A 25,970-nucleotide genomic window follows, 5' to 3' on the forward strand; every position below is an offset into this window, starting at 1 on the left:
AACTCTAAAAAAAATATTAAAAAAAATCCCGTAAAATCTCTGGTATATATCTTTGTGTTCCTTATTATCATTTTATTTACTGCGTTAATATTTGTTTCATCACTATTATTAAATTAAAATATTGTGTTAATTTTATCTACGTGAATTAAGCCCACAACTTTTCGTGTTATACAAAAGAATCGATAATGAAATTTTTGATAATAATCCTTGTAAAAATTAAGCAAATAAACAAATGTTTATTAGTACTATTTTAAATACATCAGTTTTTCTTCCATTTCAAATTTTAAATGAATTTTCTATTTTTTATAAAAATATATAAATATTAATATTCACTCGATTTTTAACACAGATCCACTCTTATTTTCTCTAAATTGAATCTGAGTTGGTATATGTGTAACATGATTAAAACTCATGGAGGACGTTAGTACGATGTCCTAATCATTTTTTGGATATATTATTTCAGATTCAATGTAGAGAAAATGCCAAAATGGATCGGCGTCAAAAATTAAGTAAGTATTAAAATTTATATATTTTAATAATAAAATTAAAAATTCATGTTAAAATTTAAGATCAGAGGAAAGTTAATGTATTTATAGGGAGTAAATGAAAAGATTATGATGTTGGTAATACTTGGTGGTTGGTAATTTTGACATTGTAGCTTCCGACAAGTCAACATTGTCTCCTCCTCGAATCTCCATCACCCCCGCGAACCAGAATTTCGAACTCCCAATACGTCGTGATGTTGCTTCATCGCCGTCTTCTTCTTCATCAGCTCGTAATCGGCTGCCTATTGGTGCTGGCGGCTTCTCACGAAGAGTCTGGTGAGTGGCACTGCGAGCCCGACGACGAGGCCCGAATCTCCGCCCAATTCAGGCCCGGGATCGTCACTGTCGACGGCCATGCCGACGACTGGGCTGACGTCGATGGTTTCGAGTTCCCGCTGCGGCCAGCGCTCGACCCTGATGAAGATAAACAATACAAAGATGGAAAAATGGCCGTTAAGGTAACAAATTAACACTGATTTTCCAGTTACTTCGATTATAGTAAAATTTGGGGATTTTTTTTATGTAGATGTTAGTTAAAGTCCAAGTTATGAGCTTCGGAGAGAATATTCATTTTTGGATTTGATATGTCGCAACTGTGTAGCATATCAGTATTCTATTTAGTTATGGTTAGAGAATTGCTGCAGAAACTGTTTTAGCTGGCAATCTATAGTTGCAATATGAACAGAGGTTTTGCTGTAATATACATGGCTGGATCTAGGACTTTTTGGTGGTTGGAAACATGATGTTTGGTGAAAACAACAATCTTAGCATCAGAGTTAAAGTTGAGGTTCTCAAATGGATGGCATTTCTTGTTTCAGATTTCTGGAATATTCCTCTATGCAAACAATACCTTTGTTGTTGATTGTGTTACTAAAAATATTTGATTAGTCCACCAGTAAATATTCCTGTCTTTATTAATGGTCATACAGTATGAATCTGTTTTACAAAGTTGCATATGGATTGTTGGATTTCAGTTGTATGTGGTTGGGAATGGCGTAGCATAGATAAGTTTATATGTTTCTTTTGAGCTGTGATATTTATAGGTTGACAATGATATATAGGCTTTGCATGATGGGACGGATGTTTACTTCTTGTTGCAAGTTGATGGAGATTATGTGTACTCCAAAGGGTGAGTTGCCTTTGAGAATTCAATCTTGAAGTTCCAAATGCTTTCCATTACATTGTTTGCCGGTTCTTCTTTCCAGTTAGAACATTCTGAGTTTATGCATGTTGTATCCACTTTCCCTTGTACACTTATGCACACCATTTGTCTTTGATCTCTAAAGGTGTAATATACTTCATGGTCTTCATTTGCATCACAATGGCAAAAGTATGGTTCAGAACTGTACAGCAGTCAGTAATGAGAAATTGAGAATAGTGTTTGGTTATTGGCATATTACCATCCCGGTAATAGTTTTGGACTCAAAAAACAAAGCAAAAACTATATGGTACTGACGTATGGCTCAGTTCTGGAAACTATGAATGTTTAATTATTAGATGCAAGTGTTTTATAAAACTATTCCTTGAAAATATAGTTTCTATTTATTGATGCATGATGTGATGAGTACACACCTGTGGGATTCAATGAGGACTTGAGATATTTCAATAATAAAATTATCACATCTTCAAAGGACTAGTTCTTCTTCTGGTGTATAAAACAACATTTCTAATGCTTGCACTTATAAAACTAGTTGATGTCATTTGCTAAGTTTTGCATGCATATCAATAAACTTCTTACTTTATCTCGTAGTAATTTTTGATCTAGTGAAAGTGGGCTTATTCCTGAAAACTGAGTATCTCTTCCCATTTCTGTTGGATTATCACATCATGCAGAGATGGCCATATGTGCCCATCAGTAGCCTTGATGTTTCAAGTTGGAGAGAGTGCTACTTATCATAATGTAAGCTGTATAGCATCTAAAAGTTGGTCTATGATTGCAGTGCAGTTTACCCTAAATGTTCTTTTCTCATCTTTTATCTGACACGAGTTAATATTTGTGGAACAAGATGGGTGGATGCAAGGAATCACCTGATACATGCAACTACACAAGTTGCCGTGGCCATGAAGTCGACATCATGCACTTCTCTATTGGAAACTCTATTCCAGGAAGATTGTATGGTGGCAATTCCATTAATGAAGAGGGTAAAGATGACAGGTAGTGTCAATAGCATTTCCCTTCCCATTATCACGATTGACCAAAGGCTATTTCTCATTTTTATTTGTCTTTAACAGTGTTGGTCTGGTCGATATGTTTTCCTGGAATCCACACTGTCGAAACATAGATGGTAGTGGTCCTTCAGGTATATAATTTACATACACTTTACATGACATCAATATTTATGTAGCATTTGAAACTTTCAATCTCCTTCGTTTCCAAGAGCTTTCTTTATATTTCCTAATTAATCAATTGGGCAACTTTGTTTGTAAATTCATCCGGCACAACTTTTGGTTTTGATTCTCTTGACAGGAAATAGTTCTATTTCACAGAACGACTGGAAAGGTGCATGGTGGCACAGCAGTTTCTCAACCCATACCGGCAAGTATTTCTCAAATAACAAAAATTTAGTTTATGCTCCCAACATTGTTCTTTGTTGGTTGCTTCTCTGATAGCATATTATGTCTGAAGTTAATGGTAGGATACATGAATAATTTCCCTTAAATTCCCTAATTGCTTGGACCTGCACTTTTTAGTTTAGAGAAAATCTAAGACATATTAGTTCCTTGTAATAGGTAATGTAGTGAAGATAGTTTTCTTTTTTGAAGATGACATACTCCTTGAACCTTAACACGCATGAAACGACGACTGACAGGATATATTGAGGTTGACAGTCCTTATGGATCATCTGGTGAGAAAGGCACATATTACTTTGAATTCTCTCGGCCTTTGAGAACCATGGATCTTCTTCAACAGGTTTGTCTCATCTCTCTTCAGGTATTATATTCTATGCTGGTGTAGTATTTATGAGAAGTGTGTGAATGCAGGATGCTCAATTTAGTATTGGACAGTCAAGCAAATTCTCGGCCGCATTGTGGTACCCGGGTGAGGGAAATCCATGGCATGGTTCAGCTCATTATACAGTGAGCTGCGATTGGGTGGCGATGGACGTGGTTCGTGGCTACTCCACACAAGGGACAGTAGGATCTTGGGATGCAGCCAGTGCCTTTGCTTTTGTGATTTCTGTTGTTGCCTTGGCCATATCCATCTTTGTGGGTTACTTGTTGGTTTCTAAATCAAAAGCCATCGCTTTTAGCCCAATCGACCGCCTCTGAATTTTTCCCTTCCATTTTTTTCTTCAACACTCTTGATTGCCTCTTTCTTTTCCTACATCTATAAGACTTTGTAATTCTAGTTTATTTTTTGTAGAAGAAAACTCCTTGACATTGTACTATTTTACAGCATTGTAAATATCTCCAATTTATAGAGATTTGAATCTGGTAATAGTGAAGTAACAATTCAAATTTTTGTTGTAATTTGCTATGGTGGTTTGTTTACAAATTTGTGCATGGAACAATTGATTTGATCTGATCTGATCTTATATTGTTCTATTATTATTATTATTATTTTATTTTATTTTATTTGGAAGAGAGAGAGCTTATTCTATTATGGGGCGTTTACTTTCTATGATTGATAAGATGTATGATAGAGGATAATTTCTCCAATTCCACCTTTTCAATGTGATAAAAATCAAATAAAACTAACTTAAATGATAGAAATAATCAAGGTCTTGGGATATCTTAAAGTTTCAATCCATCAAAGTAAATAATGAATTAATTTTATTAATTTTATCTATTAAGGCTAATCCTTCAAAGTAAACACCCCCTATGTTATTGGTTTTATATACTGAGGTTTTTGAAATGAGTGGGATAATCATAATCCCACATACAAACCTCTTGATCTTGCAAACTAGACGAGATGGGCCCAAAAAAATAAACCTTCGGTTTGTGGTGGCCCATGAAGCCCGATTTGTCTCTTGGGCCTGATGGGTTTGGGCCAGGCCAAGTCATTGTGAGGATCCCACTTTATTTTTATTGTTTTACGCCGAATAAGGAAAAGTTGGTAATTTTACGTATTGAAGTTCTTAAGTTTTCAATATATTTTAAATGCTTACGTTCATGTTAAATTGTTAATGAGAAAATCTTTAAATTAATTACTAATTTATATATATTAAAAAGTGCATGTTTATGGGTATAGCATTTTACTTCCAAGTAAGGACATTCATATTGGGCTAGATACTACAAACCCCAAACCCTATACACAAACTAAAGAGTTGTTCGCCTGAACTTATTTTAAATATTTTTGAGCATTCATATTGATTGAGTCAATACTTGACTCATTCATATTCTGAATTCACTTACGAGTCAAGTGTGGCATTGGGTTAGCTCATCATGCTAACTAATAGTATTGATTAGTTTTGAATTTTTGATTTAATTTAAATGATACAAATTTAAATAAGACAATTACTTAAATTAAAATTATTAAAATTTAAATTACATAAATTAAATGACATAAATTTAAAATATGAAAACCAATCATCTAGGCTCCCCTTCGTGCTAGAATTTCAGTCATCCATTGCGCATATATATGTATTTCTTGTTGTTCCAGTGTCATTCTTGACGTATCCATGAAAATAATTTTATTGTCTATTGCCTCGCGCTTGAGCCGATTCTTCCCTCTGTTGGCATCGACAACTGCTGCATGATTTGCTTGCATCTCGCACATATAATTCAAGAACTTGGTGGAGGGCATCGAGACTTGTGATCCTTATACAAGAACTCGGTGGAGGGCGTTTCGCCCATTTGAGAGAGAATTGGAGAATTGAAGAAATAAAGACGTACGAATTGGATGTGTAAAATTGTGTAGGAGCATTAAAATAGGTATTTATAGGGTTTAAAAAAAAAAAGAATAGGTATTTATAGAGAATAAAAGGGATTGTCTTTTTTAAAAAAATGGTACGTACTAGTCGTTTTTTTTCCATTAGTTGGAGACTGTGAATTCAATTTTTATATTAATAAAGGCACCAAAAGTTTTGCCCATCGAGTTCGACTCATCCGGGTCACGCCCTGAGTCAGGGCCACCTGTATCGGTTGGCTCATTTGGTGCAGCAGTTGACTCAAGTCACCCACATAAGTCAATCGATGCGGGTGCTCTTATATTAATAAGATGTTTCATTTATTCTTTAGGGAGCTAACCTTTCCAACTTATAAAACATTTTAAAGAACTTATATATAATTAGGTCAACCAACCCAACATGCAATAGTAAAGTAATAATTTCAAAATAGAAGATAGATAGATGTAAGGCAAAAATAAAGAGGTTTTAGATACATAGAGCCGCACCCAAGCAAATTAAAAAAGAGAAAAACGAAAAAAGAATGCTTACAAAATAGCATCATTGAAAGAGGCGTGGGCGTGGGCGTGAGGGGCGACGCCTTGGATGAGGGCGAAGCTCATGTCGTGGGAGGGGCGCCAGTGGCGCTTGCGCTGGTTGATGAACCAGTTGTTGATCTGCTTGTGGTCGAGGCCCGTCGTCTCCGACAGCCTCTTCTTGTCGTCTTCGGTGGGGTAAGGCCACCTGTAGTGAGTGTTCCACCACTGGAATAGAGCGGAAATCGCATCCTTGGGCAGTTTCCCCTTTTTCCGCTTCTTCGCCATCTCCTTCCTCAAACTGCTCACGTACCCGCTGTATTTCCGCATCACCATCTCTTTCAACTCAACTCCCACCTCTTCTCCGCACCTCATTTCCTCATCTTATCATAACATAACATAACAATCTCTTTCAACTATTTTCCAACACCTTCTAGAGGAAGTCTATCAAATATTGAAAGCTAGTGATCTATATATAACAAGGAGTAATTTTGGTTTTCTTGGTTTATCAATAAATGAGAGAATATATTCACCAAAGTTAAACTAATCCATCTATAACCTACAAGCTAGCTTCAATTATATTACTACTAAAGAAAGTAAAAAGTAGGCCTCAATATCTGGAGAACTTTCGAATATTTGTCCTTGACCTTGACCTTGACCTTAACACATATTTAGATTAATAGTTAGAAACAACAGTTCACGTGTATAATAGTAATAGGTGGACGTGGAGAAAGAAGCAGCTGTGGTCTCATTTGAAAATTATCTAGGGAATATCACACACAGTGAATTTATTTTCAATTTTGTTGAGAGTAATATCAACGTGATCAATATATTCATAAGTATTTTGATATAAATGAGATACTAATACATTCATAAAATATGGACACTTTCATTCATTTACATGTACATACCACTCGACTCGAGAAAGCAAAAATGTACTTGCACTTTTATGCAAATGTGTGTGTCGACCTAGCATTAAATGGATAATATCTAAGGTAAAATATATCGAATTTAAGTTCATCATATAGTCTTTAAATTTAACCATTAATTCATTCATCCATATATATATGGTCAGCCCCGTTCCGGAGATTTCATGGGCCCTAGGCGAAATGAGAAAAATGGCCCTTTTAATTGAATATGCTTGTGTGCTTGTGGGCCCTTTTTTTTAATAGAATAAGATTGGAGCTTTTGGGTTTGTATGTATTTTTTAATGATTGAGGCCCATTGTACAACTAAAAAAAATTATTTTCATATAATAATAGCAATAAAAAAAAAAATGGGGCCCCATTCTGCCCTGGGCCCTAGGCGATCGCACCCCTCGCCTATGCCCAGGGCCGGGCCTGATATGGTACGTGCACACGCATATTACTAAAATAAATTAAGCGAAAGTAAATATATTTCAAATGTGGCAATATCGAACTAACATATTCGTGATTTCTCCAACAAGGAATTCAATTATCGTATGAAGCTTAATTCCATGTATTTCAAGAACAAATTGATATCTCTTACTCTTAATTATAAAAGTTAGGAGTCTTCATATTTTCCAAAACACCGTAGAGGCTCTAAATACTCTCTTCGTCAACAAAACTCAAATATGAATATTAAGTGAAGTTAATTTTGTATTTAGCAAGTGGAGAAGGAACCAACAAATTAGAAAAAGATAGTGATAGTTTGTGGATTTATATGTAAATATGTGAAAATTTTAAGGGTGATAGTAGTGAGATTATTTTCAAAAAAATGAGTAGAAAGAATTTTTATGGACCGAACAAAAAAAAGAAAATTAAGAAAAAAATTCGTGGAGGAAGGAAGTATATAATAGATCTGACTCACAAGAGTTTAACCGTAATGCACCGAAGATAGCGTATGCAAATGTATTTTTTTTAAAAAAAATTAAAAGAGAGAAAGAAAGAAAAAGAGATGTAACTCACAACCGGCCGTGACTCCACTAAACTCAGTCTTATTTACTATATTTACAAAAAAATTATCAATTTCCTTTACGATTCGTTCACGAAAAATTTATCACTTTCATTTATAAAGTATCCACACAATTTCACTCACATTTGAAATGAGACATTCACTCCACTAACAACTCCAACCACATTTTATTAAAACTTGTGTCGTCTCTAGTGTGACAAATTTTTTATGGACGGAAGGAGTATTTAAATTTGATTACTTATTCTGTCCATATAAAAGAGTCCTACTTACCAGTTTTGGTTGTCCACGAAAAAAAATCTCATTTTACTTTTTGAATTATGTTACTATACATTTTCTCCTATAATTAACTATAAATTATACTTTTATTTTACTTTTTTAATTAATAATGTACTTTTTTGTACTAACATAAACTGTACATTTATTTTATTTATAATAACTTAATTAAAATCTGTGTTTACCCTCACACGACTCTGAGAATCACAATAAATACAAGTATACATATATAACAAGTTTCTGACACTGGAAGTTCTCCTCAAGAATTAATTAGTCAAACACTGGAACAAACAAATCAAAACACAGGTAGCTTCAAATTCAACAGTTGTGTGAAACAATAAAGTTGTACGAGAAGCATTAATTGATGGGTTATTCTGCACATCTTCTTAGAATTAAATGCTACCACGTACCAGTAGAATGATGAGAAGTGGTTGAAGAAGGTAGGGTTTGTTTGCAAAGATGAGTGAGCTGAGATCCGATGCTGCTCAAGAAACTCCTCGCCTCATCTATCGGCTTCGACAATTCCTCCTTATATTTGCGCAGAGCGTCGCAGTATGATCTCTTCGCAATCAAACACATACATGTGTACGTAATCAAAATAAATATATAGAAAAAAAATCGAAGAAATTAATTAATTAATTACCATAAAGTAATCGAGCTCAGGATCAGTCCCAATCTGCGTCGCGATGAATATAGGATGGTCTTGTTTGCTGATCTGGTCGAGAAGCGACGCCATTTCTGGAGGCGCCCCCACCTTCAATTCATAATCACCCAAACCCAATTAAGCTAAGTGATGAAAGAAATTAAGAAAGTAAAGTAATATTACCTTGGTGCAGTCGATGTAGGAGGAGAGCAAGGCGGGATAAAGGGGGTGATTAGCGATCCGTGCCTTGATTAGGTCTTGCTCCTCACTTTCATCACTGTCGAAAGATGAATAATGGAAGGGCGAGATCGATGCGTAGAGATGCTCATCCATCCCAAATTAATTAATCAATTAAAACCAATATTCAATGATTCATGTGGATGTGGATGTGGATGTGGTGAGGAGAAACAGTGATTCTTCTTAGGTATTCCATGTTCCTCACCTCATACTAGAAAACAAAAACAAGGAGAGGGAGAGAGGAAGAAGGTAGCAGAGGTTTGGGGAGAGGGAGAGGGAGTGTGGGTTTAGTTTCGGAAAAGGAAAAAAGGGAATGGAGTTGGGAATTGAAGCAGGAAAGGGAGGAATTAGGAGGGGACTAGGATTGGAGGAAGGGTCTATAATGATTAAAAACACCTGTTTGCGCGGAAAGTAGACACGGACTCGTGTATGAAAGTGTGTGTGCAGGCAGTAGGCAGTAGGCACTGCAGCGCAGCGGGAGAGAGAGAGAGAGAGGTGACATGACTTGGCTACTTTTCGAGAGGCTATTGGTTCAAAACCATGACCGTAACGCTTTTGACTGTACTACTCGCTATTGTCTGGTCACATACAAAAACTACGACTGCTATGCTCCAACACATGCTCAATAAATATACCTATTTTTATCTTTAAAAGCCCTACCTTTCACCATTTTTCTCAAAAAATACATCCACTACAAAATTCAACCAAAAAATTACTCTCATTGGTCTCACGACTCTCACCTATCTTAAGATTTTGTCTTTTGAGCACAAGAATTAAGAAATTAGTGTTTTGTGTTGGTAAAAAAGTAAAAAATTGAATAAAAGGTAAAACTTTTGTCAAATAAAAAATAAGTATCTCATAATAGATGGGATGTTTAAAATATAAAGTGTCTCAAGATAGGTGGGATAGAGGGAATATGAATCACCTCGCTGAATTCTTAGACATGACGATATCGTTGTATTGAGAGGGGTGAACAAAAGTATTACTCCCTCCGTCCCACTAGACTTGGCACTTTTGAGTTGGGCACGGAGATTAAGAATAAAGGGTTAAGAGTGTAAAGTAGGTAGGGTCCACTTATTTTATGTGAGTAGAGAAAGTAGGGACCACATACTATTTTAGGAAATTGTCAATTCTAGTGGGACAAACAAAAAGGCAAGTGTGCCAAGTCTAGTGGGACGGAGGGAGTAATAACCAAAAAAAATCTACTGTCTCCACCCAACTAGAATAGACTTGTTTTCTATTTTGAGATATCCCACTATAATAGGTTCGTTTTTCATTTTGAGTTAAAAAATAGGGTTAAGGTGCAAATCCACCCTTGAAGTAGAGGCCCCTAGAGCATTTATCTCCCCATTCTCAACTTTGGCGCAAACACCTCCTCATAGTCCAAGAAAAGGGTGCAATTAAACCCAGACCTCTAATGCCGTTAAGCGCCGTTAAACGTCTGGGTTTAATTGCACTCTCTACTTCAAGTGTGGATATGCACCTTAATCTTTTTTTCTTTTCTTTTTTTCAATTTCGGCAACCCACCTTCGACATCAGCTTAGCCACCTCCGTACTCATCGGCTTCGACTTGCACCTTCTCAGCTCGCATGCACCCAATCTCTTGGTCGTCGATGCTGTTGTGCGGGGCGATGAAGAAGCTGGTGGCTTTGCTCATGTCGGCGGTGGGCAGTCGACAACCAAGGAATTGGATGCGAGCGAGTTGACAAGGTGCAAATCGGAGCCGATGAGTACTGAGGCGGCTAAGCTGATGCCGAAGGTGGGTTGTCGAAATTGAAAAAAAAAAAAAAAGGTTAAGGTGCATATCCACCCCTGAAGTAGAGGGTGCAATTAAACCCAGACGTTTAACGACACTTAATAGCGTTAGTGGTCTGGGTTTAATTGCACTCTTTTCTTGGACTATGGGGAGGTATTTGCGCCAAGTTCGAGAATGAGGGGATAAACGCTCTAGGGGCCTTTACTTTAGAAGTGGACCCTAAAAAATATACTTAATTGGTGTGAACCACTACTTTCCTCATAAAAAGTAAGTTTCTTGATCTCCATGCCCAAAAAAAGTGAGTCTATTAGAGTGGGATAGATGGAGTAATTCTTAAGTTGTATATGAAAAATATTCTCTTAAGTGGATAGACTTAAAATACCCTTAAATGTTGATGGTTTTGCGTAAAACATCCAGAAATGCGATTGTGTCAGAAATGTGTAAAAAAAAAAAAAGATTTGATGACTATCAGTCAAAAGTTGATCTACTCGGTGGCTAGATGATCTAACGACCGACTAGATCATTTAATCCTTATAGCCGACGGTTAAATCATTTATCCACTCAGTCTAATAATCTGGCCACTTGGACGGTTAGATGATTTTTTGACTGATAGTTGTCAAATCATTTTTTTAGAATGTGTCAACAATATTTATGATGTGAGTAATCGATACGGTAGAAGTAATTTAATCAATTTGAAGTACTTATATTTATAAAAGTGGGTATTTTTATATAAACTTAATGAAAATGAATATTTTAAATTTTCACTAAAAAAAATAGATCACCTTTGTTTACTCTTTTCTATCCCCTTTGTTGATAAAATATCTAGTCCTCCAGCTTAGATTCTCATTCACCGTTTATCCTCTCATGGAGTATTTGAAAGGTCGGACTGTTTTTATAAATTTTTTAAATCGGATCTGTTTTGCAACTTAATTAGCTTAAAGATTATGTCATAAATTACATTCTCTTTGTCTCACTCTAATAAATTCACTTTTTAGACACAGATATTAAGAAATTTATACTTTAAGAGGAAAATGAGCGTGGTTTATAACACTTTAGACACCTTTTATTTGGTAGCCTGACTTTTACGGATGAGTTCTACCTAGAGTGTTATAACAAATATATCAGAGTCAACCCCATGCTCTAATCCACCCGGGGGCGTTATGGACCGTCACCGATCATTTGCGGTGGTATGGGCAGTTGTGGGCGATAGATCAAAAGCGTGGTGTTTTGCCATGATTCGTTTCACACCGATTAAGTACCGTACCGACATACATTCCATTTACATGCATCCGCCCCAATTAAAATTTTGTACATTCAAATGTACCGAAGTGTATATATACATCTTGAAATCAGCTAATAAGAAAAAAATTAAGATAAAGCATTACAACAACTTGTTTTATGCTACCAGCCCTTAATTTGACTCCTTTCTTTTTTTTTTTTTTGAGAAGAATTTGACTCCTTTCTTAGAGATCTATAAAAGTGTCTGTATTACTGGATAACGACATCGGAGTAGGGCAGAATTATGACAACACGTGTCTCAAATTCTGTTCCAACCAACAAAAAAATCAATAGAGAAAATGAAATATCTCAGGTGTTATAAGTTGTTAAATTGCGTAGGTAATTGAACTTATAAATTAGATAGAGAATTGTGAGTTAAACCGATAAAATTGAAGATATATAAATTATAAGGATATATTATGAAAATAATAAATTATAGTATAATTATTTTTGTAAAATAGTCGTTATTTATAAAATTATGAAAAAATAAGTTGAAAGTTAAGGAATGTATTTTTAAAGAGCTTATAAGTTATTGAAATTTATTTTTATAGCTTATAAGTTGTTTAGAGCTTATTTTATCAAATGTACTTTTTAAGAGCTTATAAGCTCCTAAAAATTTAGAAATTGTTTTAATAAAGCTTATAAGCTCAGTTAAACACACTCTAAATTGCACATTTTGAAGTCAATTTAACCAAAGTAGTATTTGAGATTGAATATGCTCCTTTCTCTTTATTCAAATCCAACTGCAATAGAGATGAACTTTATGGAAAATACTCCCTCCGTCCCATGAAGCATGACCTAATTCTTTTTGGCACGGAAATTAAAAAAATGATATTTTGTGTGTTAAGTGTGATAGGTGAAAAAGTGAAAAGGTGAATAAAGGGTAAAATTTTTGCCATTTTTAGAAACAGGTCAAGCTTCGTGGAACAAACCAAAAAGGAAACTGAGTCATGCTTCGTGGGATAGAGGGAGTATTCTAAGTTTTCTAACAATGTCTACTTATGTTAAACCAAAACAACTTGAAAATTATTTCAAAACAAAGACTCATCCGAAGGCAGCAAAATATTTGTATCATGAAGTTCAATATCCTCCTTCATACTGTTAGATCAATACAAACAGCTCCCAGGCGCCCCACCATCAACAAAATCCAACAGAGATCATTGTATTTGAATTTAATATTAAGTGCATTTACATCTAAGTTTGCTAACCCTAGTTATAGTTTTTTACACCATTCCACAGGCTTGTCTGTATTGGGATCAGATCATTCAACTTCTTCCACATCCTTCTTTCTACTCTGAACGCGATCAACGACAAATTGGGCTTTAGCCATGAATTGGCCTAGAAGCAAATGCTCATCACTGGTCTATGCGATATTTTGGACGCAAACTATCAAGGATCTTGGCATATTCTGCAGTTCCCTTACTGAATACTTCGTTCCATATCTTCAAAAGATCTGTTTCAAATAAACATGAGTCTGTCAAATGTATTGCAGTATGATATCAACACTACTTTACTTTCAGCTCTTTACTCATCATAATCAGTGTATTCAAATTAAGGCAATGACATTTGCACATATCTTACTAACGATAACAATACATGCAGAGTTTCTGTGTCTTTCTATATTTTCTCAGTTTCTTAGCGTGGATAAATATTTGAATCATAGCTGCCACCATCTAGCATCCATTAGGCAGCAGCCAAACTAATCAAATTCGAGTCCAGAATTTAGAAGTATGAGAGTTCAGAAGCAATCATTATATCAGCTATGTCACGACTCACGAGCCCCAGATGGAGAGATAACAAGTACAAAAAAAATATGTTCGAGCCCAGACTTTGCTCCATGCAATAATTTTCTCTAGTGGGATCAAGTTTCTGAATCTATGTGTAGATGCACTGATCCAAGGCCTTATAGGTATGGATTACATGTGGAAGACCAAAATAATAAGTTGAATATGTCATTCAAACACAGTAGATTAGATAAAGTAATACATTAATACTTATAGTAACAGGAATGAACACACAACAGAAAAGCTCTGACTGTTAAAATTCAACATAAGCTTTAACTGCAAGGGCACGTGCATTTATTTAACCACTTGAATCAGAAGAAGAGAGTGAATTTCACTCTACATATCACATTTATTAATTATTAGTTCCATAAACATCGTGACTGGAACATATCTAGTATTTAAGTGACAGTAAGTGACACCACTATAGATTAAAGATAAATGACATACCAGCCTTGTCCGCAGGTGAAAGGCACATGATGATCATATCAAATCTTGGGATTTTGGAAAAATTTTGCAAGTACTCAACACCTAATGCCATCTCTTCCCTGGCCATAAAGTAAAACATAATGCATGTTGTCATTGAATAAAAAGAAACCTCCCACATTCTAATACTGAAAGGTTAGCATCTTACATAAAAAAGGTTGCGATGCACCTAATGACGTCAATAAGAATTGGAGCTGACAATGCATGCTTAAACATCCCAGGCAATGCAGTTGGCGAAGTAACCTGATTAATGGAATCGAAAGCATGAGTTCGGGACTAAAAGAAAGCCTTAAAAAAAAATGAACTGAAATTTCGCACCTTCAATAAGCGAGCCTGTAACTCACGATCACCAGACAGTCCTCGCCAAGAAACCTCAAATTGATAAGCTGATGTTGGTGGGGCAATGTTTTTTGCAGCTTCGGCCTTTGCCAGATCAGCTGCTTTTGCAGCAAGTTCTTTCACAGATGCCCTCAGCTCCAGCTTGCTATTTTGAAATTCCCCCTGTGACAAGTTTGAATAAGGAGCAGTTATTAAGAGACTTAGCAGGGCAGAAAAAATTGCCACTGAAGAGTTGAGCATGCAAAAACACAAGCATTTACTCAATAATTACTGTCCTCAAGATAAACAGTGACTAACAAACAGTATCATGACAAGCTTTTCTATCTTCTGGAACTGTAGTACCATTATGTTATACTGTTGAGTTTTAAAGCATAAAAGAAATTATCACTATCTGGCTGAGGTTTTACAAAAGCAGGGCTTCTCTAATTAGGCCCCTACACAATGCAGCAAAGTTTTCAGCAATTGACATGTGATTTCTCTGAACTACTCTCCTGCCTTTTTTGCTGACAATTTATGCTTCTACCCACATTCCATTGAGAGTGATATGAAGTATGTTCGAAACCACATAATGATTAATGAAGAAGGAAACATCAGAAAGAAAAGAAAAGAAAAAAAACTCCTGATTTTCTTCTAGCTACATCAGGGGAAAAAGGATTTGTCCTTTCCATTGTTATTGTCCATTAGACTCCACCAAATGCAAAAGATACAACAATGTAGTCTACAATTAGAAGCAATATCCAACATAAAACTTATGAATGAAACTTTTAAAAAGAAAGATGCAAAAACCTAATGCTAAAGTGTGAAAATTTTTTCAATGAAAGCAAGACCTCATCTTCAAACCTTAGCGCACTCGGAGACAGCACCAGCATGAGATCCATTACTTAGAGTACTGTTTTCTTTATTCGCCAAAGATGCCTGACTTGAAACTTCTCTAATATTAGCCTGCCAAACAAGTTTCAGAGGCAAAACAACTTCAGCAATTGTCTACTGACTACCAGAGCAGAATATCCAAATGTATACTATCTCCACATCCAAGTACAAATACAATGACATAAGAAGTTAGATGGAACTACAATATCTATTTATTATATGAAAACACAGTTTGTGGCAATTTTGTAAATAAATTTATATCTATTAATTTATATATATTATATAAAAACACACTTTTCAGCAGTTAACTTTTCCTGGGAAAAATTCTCTCTCACATGTTTTCTACCTCTTCTTCCACTATTCTCTCTTGATATTTCTCTTTCACACGTATCTCTCTTCATTCACTATTCTCTACGCCAATTACAACTTCAAAAATCAAAATAATCCCCAATATTGAAACCGTTTGCATCTATTCTCCACCATCGGTAATTCCTCTAATTTCACTATTCTCTAATTCCACCATCGGTTGAGTCCTCTACCGTCATTCACCATTCACTCATCAAATTCTGATGGAGACTCATCCGCCATACCATTAGCCATCAATGGATTCAGGGGAGAGAATAAGAGAATTGGTAAATGGGTGAATATCGGAGTCAGGTCGTTGCGAAATTGCTGTTGAGGATGAGTTGGTATTGTAATGCCGATTGACAACGACAATTAATCACCGAATATTGAGAAGTGAAAGGGAGAAGAGTCAAGGATTTTGAAGAATTTGAGATAATGTTTATGTTATTTTGCAAACTTTGAGAGAATAGTTATGTGGTTCACTATGATTGAGAGAAAAAGAAAGAGATGAGAGAGATGTGAGATCTTGAGAAAGATCTGAAATATTGTTATTTGTTCAGTTTATCGGTAGCCTTACCTGCTGCTTCTCTTACTGTAATTTTTTTTTTTTTCTGTTTCTATTGTATTTTTTTTTTTTTGAATTTTTTGATTAAAAATTGAGTCACTATTTTTCTTTCTTTGCAGAGGAAAAAAAAAATCGCATCCATGATTGATTTGTGTCTTCTTGCTTCTTGCTGGTAAGATTTGTTTTTTCACCTTTGCTTGGTTTTTGATTGTACTGTAAACTTTTTCTGTTTCTATTGTTTTTTTGTTAAATTTTTTAATAAAAATTGAGTCTTTTTTATGTTATTTTTCTTTGCAGATATCTAGAGAAGGTTAGTATGGTATGTTGGTTTCCCTACTACTTGCAGATATTTACAAAATGTTAGTATATTGCTCTTCAATATCTTCTTTTCATTGACTCCATTTCATTATTTGATCCTAGGCTAGAACGGTGGAAAACCAGCTTCGAGTTATCAATCTTGTGTCAAACTTGCTGGGGAGCCCTCTTGGGCCTCATCTCCAAGAGGTGGATCAGAAGGATTAAGAAGGTTGAAAGCTTCTATGGCAAACAAGGTATTCCTTAGGACATTCTCCATTCTCCCGAAACTTCAGCTAATTGATACTATGGTGCATTTATCTGTCTCTATCTTACTGTTATATTATGTCTGTAATACTCTTTAATGGATGGACCTCTTCACTTCAGATAATGACTGGTCTATTGGCCTGTACATTGTAAAGGGTCTAATTTGTGAATTCAATTAATTTTTGGTACATGGTTTCTGCTAACTTCCCTTTGGTCTGCACATATTGTATGTGATATTCCTCTCATTTTGCAGGAATAGGTGGCTGATTTAGAGAAACCCAAGGGTGATCCATCTTCATTTATAAAACCAGCAACAACTGTTTTCTCACCTTACTTAAAGTTAAAAGTAGGTTATGCATAGTGTTTTCGATTTGTTTATTTATGCTATGTTTCTTTCTTTGCGGAGTAAAAAGAATCTCGCATTCGTTTATGTTATTGCTCTGTTTTTCTCTTTGTTTAATCATTAAGGTTATTGCGCTCCTTCTTCTTCTTCTTTCTTCTTTCTTCTTTCTATTAATCTTCATGTTCTCTTTTTCCATTTCTCTCTCTATTTTTATATTGATGAAGTCAAGATGAATGCTTTTTTTTATTATTATTAGTCTTCTTGCATTCTTTTTTTCAATTGTTTTCAGCAACAATCGATTTTTTCCTTTCTTTTTTCTTCTTTTTAGCTTGATGAAGTGTGGACGAATGTTCTACTTTGTTGAATGGTCATCTCTACAACTTTGTTCTTCTTCCATTTTTTATTCTCTGTTTTCTTTTATATTGTCTATTTTCGCAGCTTTTTGCCTTTTTTCATTAGTGTCTTTTCTATCATTTGTCGATTTTAAAATAAGAATTATATGTAAATAATTTTTCATTAGTGTCTTTTCTATCAGTTGTCTTATTCTCTTTGTACTTCTATTCAATTTTGTTTGATTTGTTTTATGAAATATGTATAATATAAAAATAATTAATATACATATCATTTTAAAGATTACAAACACTTATTTAATTTGATATAAAAATTATCAGAACACGCCTTAAAATAATAAAAATAAAAATAAAAATCCTCTCTTATTTCTTTAATTTGATTTTTTTTTTCTTTATTTTACTTATTTATTTTTATATATAGATTTCTTTATTTTGTTATTTTTCGTTATTTCAATACTGATTTTTATCTAATTAGATGTTTTATTTTGTTATAATTTAGCAAATCTCAATTTGAAATTCTACAAAAAGAATAAAATAAAAAATCATTTGTTATAGTGTATACAATGATTGATACAAAGTACTCAATATAAATACGAACACAGACATTTGATTAAATTGAGGTATACAAAATCATTTTATAAACAAAGTTGTAGAGAAATTTTCAATGAAATAAAAGGGTGATCTGACTTGGATATAATTAAAAATAATATTTATGTTGCATCTATTATTTTTAATTAGGACATGAATCCATCATTTTTAATTTTTTAAATATTTATATTTATTTATTTAAATGTATCTTCAATTTCGATGATTTCTGTGCATCGCACAGGTGAACATACTAGTTTAAATTTACTACACTGATAAGAAAAGAAAAACAAATAATATTACTGTTGAGTTCACACCTTGGAATCATCTTCCACGAACTTAGCCACTCTTCCAGCAGGGGAACTTGTTGCATGTTTCTTCTTGTCCATCACTACTTTTTCTTGGAGTGCTCCCTTAGATGATCCTGCTAATGCCCCAGATGCCTTCTTTAGAATCTCCTAAAGTTGAAAGCGCAACAAAAAGGTAAATAACCAAAGAACCAGGAAAACAGACAGAATCAAGATGAATACTCCAGAAGTAGACTGATAAAATGTTGAAGTACCACTGCCACATTTATATTTTCATGTTTGTATATTTGGTACCACAACATACACCTATGAATTAATGACTATTACTGCATGTCTGAATGGATTTACTTGATAATGGTTTAGATAATTATCCTTCTCAATTATACAAAATATGAAAATACTTGTATAATTATTTGACAAACTTAAACATTACAACTTCAAAGCTTTAAAACCTGTATGGGTTTCCTTCCCATTAATGAATCTGATACATAATTCATGAATTGGGTAAAAGAATTTATGGATAAACTTTTCGCAATTCATCAAGGAATTTTATCCTTTTGTATATAAAGTTTCTCTGTGTTGAAAAGATAATTGTGAATCCCAGAGGGACAATTGGGATTAATTAGCTCTATCTCTTCAAGACATCGGGCCATAAGTATGAGATCACTCGAGTGTTCCATAAGGGGATAACTGAAAAGGATGAATAAGCCTAACTTTCTTTCTGACCTAGCTCTTAAGGTTGATACTCATGACACACAGAGATCAGCCAATAACCTGGTGCATTGGCTTTTACCAGCAGTGAACTCTATCACAATAAAATTACTTTTGCTTAACTCATTTTACTTTGACGCTCCTCCTTGTCAAATACTACAGCACCAAGATATTAGTCATGTAAATATACATACAGATCAAATTCCAGGTTTTAGGATATATGTGTAAATCAACTCTTGTTCATTTTAATAGCCACTGCAGACAATATTATAGCGACAACCTCAAATTTACAAATACATACGGGAAATTACGCTGCTTAACACAATGGGTACCACTAAGAAATAATGACATCAGTACCCTCAAAAGTGTGCTCATATATGACATGGCCAGCATCTGAGCAGTATTACAAATTCCAGTCAGCAAAATAATAAATCTACCTTTTCAAGCAAAGCTTTGCATTCAGCATACTGTTTCTTGATCTCTTGATTTTGTGGTTCTAACCTTAAAGCAAATTCAACATCTGTGTTTCACTACAAAAAGTTCAGTTTACATAGACAGAAGTGAAGATCTTTAGAGTAACAAAAAAAAAAGATTATACCATCAATGGACTCCTTGAGTTTCCCAAGTTCTTTTCTTGCAGTTGATCGACGAGAGTATGCTTTTATGTAGCGATCATCTAAATTCAAAGCTTCAGTGCAATCATTTTCAGCATCCAGGAATCTATTGCCAGATAGAGAAGTAACACATTTAATGGGGGAGTTCTCCATGCATCTCCACAGACTTAACAAACTTCACCATAAACTAAAGTACCTCTTAACTTTGATGTATGCCATTGCCCTATTTGCATAAGCTACCGCAGTTGGTGATAGTGCAATGCTACGAGAGTAGCAGTCTATTGCTTCATTGAATTTCTTATGCTTAAAAAAATCATTACCCTAAAAACCAAAATAGAAAGGAGCATAACAATAACTCAGGAGCACAATGCTATTAATAAAAGCATGCAAATGAATCAGGTGAAAGAGCAAAAACATACCAATTCTTTCTCAGAATTAGCATCAACAACACCCTCCTGAAATGAAACTCCGCTTGGTAGTTGACTAAGTGCCTCGTATTTCTTTAAATAATCGTGCTGTCTCATAGTATCCTTATTGTCAAAAGAAGAAGTCTTTTCCCTTGTCTGTCTTCCGTTAACTCTAGGGTTATCAGAAAGTCGACTAGAAATATTATGACTTGCTTGACTTGGAGGAACGGGATCCTTTTCAAAGATACAAGAAAAAGAGCATGAAAGATGGTTAGAGAGTATATTCAAGTAATATGTAGACAAGGACAATGTACATGATGATAATATTTTATGTAAAAATATCAATTCCTGGTGGAATTGATGTCCTTTCATCAATTCCTGATTAATCCCAAAGATACCACCAGCATACCAGAATCTTCAAGACGAAAAATTAATCTTGGGTAATCTACTTACCAATTTTCCCTTTCCAAAAGCATCTACTCTCAGTTTTTTGTCTTTCTCCTTGAAGGACAATTCCCAGTCCTGTAAGTTATTCAAAAGCCCCTCGACGTCCTGCTGAGTAGAGCATCCAAATAGAAAAAATCAAGAACAAGAATATTATGAAAGCCAAAAATTTCCTAGCCCTGCAACAAGAGTGTTCAAGTTCATCCATCCGACAAGCTAATACAATAGAGGATAAATATCAGAAAATGTTCAAACCTTTTGCAATTTTAAGAAAATGATCCGGTAGCGGAATGATGAAATGACATTTTTTGCAATTATAACCTCTATGACCATTTTTTGAACTTTGTAAAAGTACACATCAAAAAGGAATTTTTCTTTCTTAATATTTCCTGCACCAGGACTTAAACCGAACTTCTCTTAGCAATTGTTGGAAAAGCAAACGAGCAATCCTCGGAAAAACAGATAAAAGAGTATACTAACCCATATTCGACGGCATAAAAGACTGAAGCAATAGTAGAAACAAAAGATTTCAAAATTGAAGTAGAAGAAATTGGGGAATCGGTACCAGAGGCTGATCGCGAGAATGCTTGGAGGGGGCTTTCGCCATTGCAGTTTGGAATTGGGATTGGCGAGTTTTTGCTGTGGTTTTAGCTTTGGTTGAGTTTCAGTGACTCCAGTCTCCAGAGGTTTCGTAGGAGTTCCAATACACCAAACTAACGATTATGCTTGCTTCTTCATAAAAGCGCTATTTCAGCGACTTTAGGCACATCAATTTATTTATTTCGCAAATCGAATTAGTCTATTAGACCGAAAAATCAATCAAGCCAATGGTTTTCGATCGATTCGGTTCAGTTTTATATAGAATACAATTAATCCGCTATGAAAGATTACTAACTTCATGTTTGTTTGGCACGGATTTTGTCATGGGAAAGTAATCTGATTTCAAAATATTAAATTTCATTGTTTGATTAAATTTTTGTCAGATAGAGAAAGCAATAAGAATCCTGAAAACAAGAAAAGTAGTACAACTTTCCAGAATTCTTATTCCTAGCTTTTCTTAGATATTCTTTTTCCTCATTCTCAGGATTTTTACTTACATATATATCCAATATTATTTTTTTATAAAATGAAAATTATTATTATTATTATTATTATTATTATTATTATTATTATTATTATTATTATTATTATTATTATTATTATTATTTTAAGAAAATCATAATTTAATTTTTAGAATTATGAATCATACTTATTATTATTATTATTATTATTATTATTATTTAATTAATTCATGAATTATTTTAAGAAATCATAATTTAATTCTTAGAATTATGAATCATACTTATTGTTAATATTATTATTATTATTATTATTATTATTATTATTATTATTATTATTATTATTATCTAAGAAAAAAAATGAATTTAATTTTAGAATTATAAATCATTTCTTTAATCTTAATAATGTACTTTGTTGTTACTATAGAATTAAGGGTAAATATCACTTTAAACCTCAAACTATTTTCACACTATCAATTATATTCTGAATTATTGAAAATAATTTTTTAAACCTCGAAAATTATATTCTGAATTATTGAAAATTAAGGGTAAATATCACTTTAATTCTTACATATGTTAATTAAATATATCTATTCAATGATACAATCCAAAATCCTAACAATTAGTTTTGATATTTCCAAACACTGGATAATGAATCTATTAGGATTCATTTTCCATGGAATCATTTTCTTGGGAATAACAATCTCAATTCAGATTACTTTATTGACAAACAAACATGCCCTCTTTCATGTAGAATACATTAAAGTGTAATTTTGATAAAATTAGAAATTAAAAAATTAACTATTGCCACAATTCTGGTGTTATTGCAGCCATCATTAAATGATTTTTCAAAGTTCGAAACATACAAAAGATAAATTAAAGTTGAATTTTAGGCTATAAAATTACAAGGGATTGTTCACAAAAAATACCTCGGTTATTACAAATATAGTCTCTACTTATCTTCATTGTTCAGTTTTGAAACTCGAATCAAAATTTTAGGTCAATTGAAGTTAATCGTCTGATTGAGTTATCTATATTTAGACATCTGACTATTTAAGGTTTGATCATCAAACTTGAGTTATGTACATTTGTAATTTGATCAAACAATTAATCAAAAATATAACTCAATCTGTAAAGTGAACACTATAGATAAGTAGATGCTATATTCACAATAATTGTGATTAGACTAAAAAATCACCATGAGTTAAAGTTCTGGAAATTTTGTAAGAATAATCCAACTATAACTAACCCTAAAAACAATTGAATGTATCGATTCTTGTCAATAATAAATATTTCATCCGTCTATAAAATATGTGATCTTTTTTATCATTTTGGTCCATCAACAATAAGCATATTATTTTCATTTTAATATACACATAATTATATTTCCAATCTCATTCACATTTAATATTTACAAAAAAAAAAATCATATAACAAGCCATTCAAAAATTGCATACCAAAAATAATCACTCGAATGAAGCCAATTTATTTATTATTAATCGAATCATATAAATTAAATATTATTTTTTTTAAGGGTAATTAAATAATCATGGATTTTATGGCTCTTTCTCTAGGGTTGGGCAGTGGAGTAATATTTTTCCTCACCAACAAAACGAGTCAAAAGAGCATTCGTGTAGCTGGATTACAATCACAGAGATTACGAAGGTCGACCCTCACATCCATCACTTTTTGGTTGTTTGTTAGGATCGGAGGTTGGATTTACTTCTCAATCACTCATTTGATCGAGAATATATACCGGTAGGAATAGAAAAAAGGTATCAAAATGTTCCTGGTGGACTGGTTTTATGGAGTGCTTGCATCACTGGGCTTGTGGCAGAAGGAGGCCAAAATTCTCTTCTTAGGGCTCGATAACGCCGGAAAAACTACTCTCCTTCATATGCTTAAAGACGAGGTCGATTCCTCTTTTTCCTTGAATATTTATCATCATTCAGTTGTAGGAAGTAATCTGAATAAGTATCAAAATTGTTGCTGATCATAGCTCAGTGTAATCAGAATTGAATTTGATGCAAAATCAATTTCAGTAGGTCTTTTCTTTTCTGCAAAATAAGTAGATGGGTTTTGGTGAGCAATGGATTTTTCTAGTGTTGATGAAAACAAGGATGCAAAAGTGATGTGCAATTTATATAGGTATTGTATACTTCTATATTACTGCGTATCTCGTTGTGAACTGATAGATATTACTAGTCACGTGGTTTTACATTTTGCAAATTAGGCAGATATGGTGGTGTATTGTTAGTGTTTATGTGTAATCTGTAATGTCAATTCTATGATTCGATCATTTTTTTATTATTATGTAATTTCCACCAGAATTTCCACATTTGAGAAATGTGAAGTTTTATTACTACGAGCCAGTGTTTGGAAGTGATTCTAAAATTACTAAGACTCTTTGGAATGAGCAGAGATTGGTGCAACACCAGCCAACTCAGTATCCGACTTCCGAGGAGCTAAGTATCGGGAAAATCAAGTTCAAGGCATTTGATTTGGGAGGCCATCAGATTGCTCGTAGAGTTTGGAAGGATTATTATGCCAAGGTAACATGAAGTAATGTTTTATATTGACATCAATAGGTTTCTCTTTTATTTTGATTCCCATTTTTTTGTTTTCAATAACCTGAGTTGCTTGCTCTTTATATTACCACACTACGGTATCCTCTTTCCATGTTCTCATATTTAATGTTCCCTAGGTCTTAAATTTTCATTGTTTGTGTGTTGTAAACATTTTCAGCAATGGAATAAACATAGGTGCAACTAATAACAGTTTTGCCAATGCCATTGCATAATAGGCTCTGGCGGCAAGCCAACTGGTCTTTTTGTGGTGTTTAATTGAAGGATTGTCTTCTGAGTAAATAATGGCTTTTATTTTGGTCGTCTTCTTTTCAGCATTTCGAATCTTGGTGGCATTAACTTCGCGGTTGCATAAAAATTAATGATAACCACATTAATTTTGCAACACGCAACATGCCTATATGTGATATAGCTTTGGTACTAAACCAGTCAGATTAATCACATTTTGTCCTGGCTTGCTGTTCATAATTTATCCAATATCAGATGTTTCATTGTTATTCTGAAGGCAAGTTTTTGACTGCTTCTTAAGAGTCAATATCTTCATATTATATTTGGTAAGCTCTTCCAGAAGTCTCACCGTTATGCAATTCAATGTTAAGAGTGCTGGTTGTAATACAAAATTTACTCTTGTGTTGTATAAATTTTTCTTGGGAAAATATTCACCATGAAACATCGCATAAGCTATTGTAGCTTATACTGTGTCTCCAAAAATAAGAACAAATAGTCAAATATTCTATAATTCGTTTAGACAACTATATTTGAGAATGTAAGGGGGTAATCTGGAAAATAGTTTACAAACATGTTTTGAGCACATGAATCAGAAGCTCAAGGTTGAAAACTTGGTATGGAAGTGGGGGCACTCTTGCTGCAACTTGAATAATTATACAATCTGGCTTGGTTCTTTTCCCTATCCAGAACTGAATTTTGGACTCTGATGCACAAGTGGTTCTCTACATATTTCCTGCTTATAAGTATTTGCTCGTTTGTTGCTTTCTTTATGGTTTCGAACCACTAAAATTTGTGCGATGACACTTAAACTTATTTAACATTTGAATTTGTATATTTATTTATGATTTCTAAATAGACTACCCGTGTATTGGTTTGGCGTGAAGGTGGATGCAGTTGTTTACTTAGTGGATGCTTATGACAAGGAGAGGTTTGCCGAGTCAAAGAAGGAGCTGGATGCTTTGCTCTCCGATGAGTCATTGGCTACTGTTCCATTCTTGATTTTGGGCAACAAGATCGATATCCCTTATGCTGCCCCCGAAGACGAGCTGCGTTACCACTTGGGTTTGACTGGCATCACTACTGGCAAGGGAAAAGTGAACCTGGCTGACTCAAATGTCCGACCAATTGAGGTCTTTATGTGCAGCATTGTTCGCAAAATGGGTTATGGAGATGGTTTCAAGTGGGTTTCCCAATACATCAAGTAAAGTGCTATACACAGATCAATACATATTTATGTTTCTGGGTTTGGATCTTATGTTTTAGTGGAATTGAGTTTCAAATATTGTTTGTTTCCATATATATATATCTTGTTCCAATCCTTAATATAACTATGTCCCTATTGATGTTTCACGAAGTTTTGG

At 34.0% G+C, this 25,970-nt stretch overlaps 6 protein-coding genes and 1 long non-coding RNA gene across 10 annotated transcripts in view; 3 read left to right on the forward strand and 4 right to left on the reverse strand.

The window, feature by feature from the left end:
- The window catches only part of LOC131009026 (transcription factor bHLH149-like), a 50,425-nt gene extending 31,546 nt beyond the window's left edge, over nucleotides 1-18,879 (reverse strand). For both annotated transcript variants that reach the window (XM_057936218.1, XM_057936217.1), the window contains exon 1: nucleotides 18,843-18,879. In XM_057936218.1, the coding sequence (XP_057792201.1) occupies nucleotides 18,843-18,864 (22 nt within the window). In that variant the 5' untranslated portion in view covers nucleotides 18,865-18,879. The remainder of the gene's footprint in view (nucleotides 1-18,842) is intronic.
- Nucleotides 1-25,970, reverse strand: part of LOC131008955 (uncharacterized) — a 984,029-nt gene that overhangs the window by 543,145 nt on the left and 414,914 nt on the right. The gene's annotated exons all lie outside the window — the stretch shown is intronic.
- LOC131008989 (uncharacterized) lies at nucleotides 587-4,016 on the forward strand. Its single transcript, XM_057936152.1, has 8 exons — nucleotides 587-1,003; nucleotides 1,607-1,674; nucleotides 2,379-2,445; nucleotides 2,552-2,700; nucleotides 2,778-2,845; nucleotides 3,013-3,081; nucleotides 3,356-3,456; nucleotides 3,528-4,016. Exons 1-8 carry the CDS (start codon nucleotides 740-742, stop codon nucleotides 3,813-3,815), a joined length of 1,074 nt encoding a protein of 357 aa, XP_057792135.1. The 5' UTR covers nucleotides 587-739; the 3' UTR covers nucleotides 3,816-4,016.
- LOC131009020 (homeobox protein knotted-1-like 1) lies at nucleotides 5,814-9,591 on the reverse strand. Its single transcript, XM_057936208.1, has 4 exons — nucleotides 8,942-9,591; nucleotides 8,759-8,869; nucleotides 8,526-8,676; nucleotides 5,814-6,290 (listed from the first exon to the last, which is right to left on the reverse strand). Exons 1-4 carry the CDS (start codon nucleotides 9,089-9,091, stop codon nucleotides 5,920-5,922), a joined length of 783 nt encoding a protein of 260 aa, XP_057792191.1. The 5' UTR covers nucleotides 9,092-9,591; the 3' UTR covers nucleotides 5,814-5,919.
- LOC131008954 (uncharacterized) lies at nucleotides 13,074-21,551 on the reverse strand. Of its 2 annotated transcripts, none has more exons than XM_057936100.1 (12): nucleotides 21,304-21,551; nucleotides 20,748-20,846; nucleotides 20,307-20,528; nucleotides 20,084-20,208; nucleotides 19,872-19,993; nucleotides 19,711-19,793; nucleotides 18,572-18,712; nucleotides 15,476-15,577; nucleotides 14,615-14,797; nucleotides 14,445-14,539; nucleotides 14,261-14,358; nucleotides 13,074-13,482 (listed from the first exon to the last, which is right to left on the reverse strand). In XM_057936100.1, exons 1-12 carry the CDS (start codon nucleotides 21,343-21,345, stop codon nucleotides 13,385-13,387), a joined length of 1,410 nt encoding a protein of 469 aa, XP_057792083.1. In that variant the 5' UTR covers nucleotides 21,346-21,551; the 3' UTR covers nucleotides 13,074-13,384. The 2 variants fall into 2 exon arrangements, with proteins under 2 accessions (XP_057792083.1, XP_057792082.1); XM_057936099.1 differs by having other exon boundaries at nucleotides 20,748-20,849; nucleotides 21,304-21,485.
- On the forward strand, nucleotides 15,831-17,337 carry LOC131009061 (uncharacterized). The gene is made up of 3 exons (XR_009096385.1): nucleotides 15,831-16,587; nucleotides 16,841-16,966; nucleotides 17,230-17,337. It is a non-coding gene; the product is annotated as an uncharacterized LOC131009061 (long non-coding RNA).
- Nucleotides 23,355-25,959, forward strand: LOC131009038 (GTP-binding protein SAR1A). Its single transcript, XM_057936242.1, has 3 exons — nucleotides 23,355-23,708; nucleotides 24,217-24,348; nucleotides 25,494-25,959. The coding sequence occupies exons 1-3, from the start codon at nucleotides 23,580-23,582 to the stop codon at nucleotides 25,812-25,814; spliced, it is 582 nt and encodes a 193-aa protein (XP_057792225.1). The 5' UTR covers nucleotides 23,355-23,579; the 3' UTR covers nucleotides 25,815-25,959.

This window comes from Salvia miltiorrhiza, chromosome 2 (assembly GCF_028751815.1).
Source record: "Salvia miltiorrhiza cultivar Shanhuang (shh) chromosome 2, IMPLAD_Smil_shh, whole genome shotgun sequence".
In the NCBI taxonomy this organism is placed as follows: domain Eukaryota; kingdom Viridiplantae; phylum Streptophyta; class Magnoliopsida; order Lamiales; family Lamiaceae; genus Salvia; species Salvia miltiorrhiza.

Coding starts and splice junctions, on each gene's coding strand:
- LOC131008989 (XM_057936152.1), top strand. CDS start 740: ATGTTGCTTCATCGCCGTCTTCTTCTTCATCAGCTCGTAATCGGCTGC. Junction 2,701..2,777: donor GAAGAGGGTAAAGATGACAG/GTAGTGTCAATA, acceptor TGTCTTTAACAG/TGTTGGTCTGGTCGATATGT. Junction 2,846..3,012: donor AGATGGTAGTGGTCCTTCAG/GTATATAATTTA, acceptor TTCTCTTGACAG/GAAATAGTTCTATTTCACAG.
- LOC131009020 (XM_057936208.1), bottom strand. CDS start 9,091: ATGGATGAGCATCTCTACGCATCGATCTCGCCCTTCCATTATTCATCT. Junction 8,677..8,758: donor CTGAGCTCGATTACTTTATG/GTAATTAATTAA, acceptor TTGATTGCGAAG/AGATCATACTGCGACGCTCT. Junction 6,291..8,525: donor CACTTCTCATCATTCTACTG/GTACGTGGTAGC, acceptor TGTTATGATAAG/ATGAGGAAATGAGGTGCGGA.
- LOC131008954 (XM_057936099.1), bottom strand. CDS start 21,345: ATGGCGAAAGCCCCCTCCAAGCATTCTCGCGATCAGCCTCTG. Junction 20,529..20,747: donor CTTTTGGAAAGGGAAAATTG/GTAAGTAGATTA, acceptor ATCTTTGAAAAG/GATCCCGTTCCTCCAAGTCA. Junction 14,798..15,475: donor CTGTCTCCGAGTGCGCTAAG/GTTTGAAGATGA, acceptor AACTTGTCACAG/GGGGAATTTCAAAATAGCAA.
- LOC131009038 (XM_057936242.1), top strand. CDS start 23,580: ATGTTCCTGGTGGACTGGTTTTATGGAGTGCTTGCATCACTGGGCTTG. Junction 23,709..24,216: donor TTCATATGCTTAAAGACGAG/GTCGATTCCTCT, acceptor TGGAATGAGCAG/AGATTGGTGCAACACCAGCC. Junction 24,349..25,493: donor GGAAGGATTATTATGCCAAG/GTAACATGAAGT, acceptor TTTGGCGTGAAG/GTGGATGCAGTTGTTTACTT.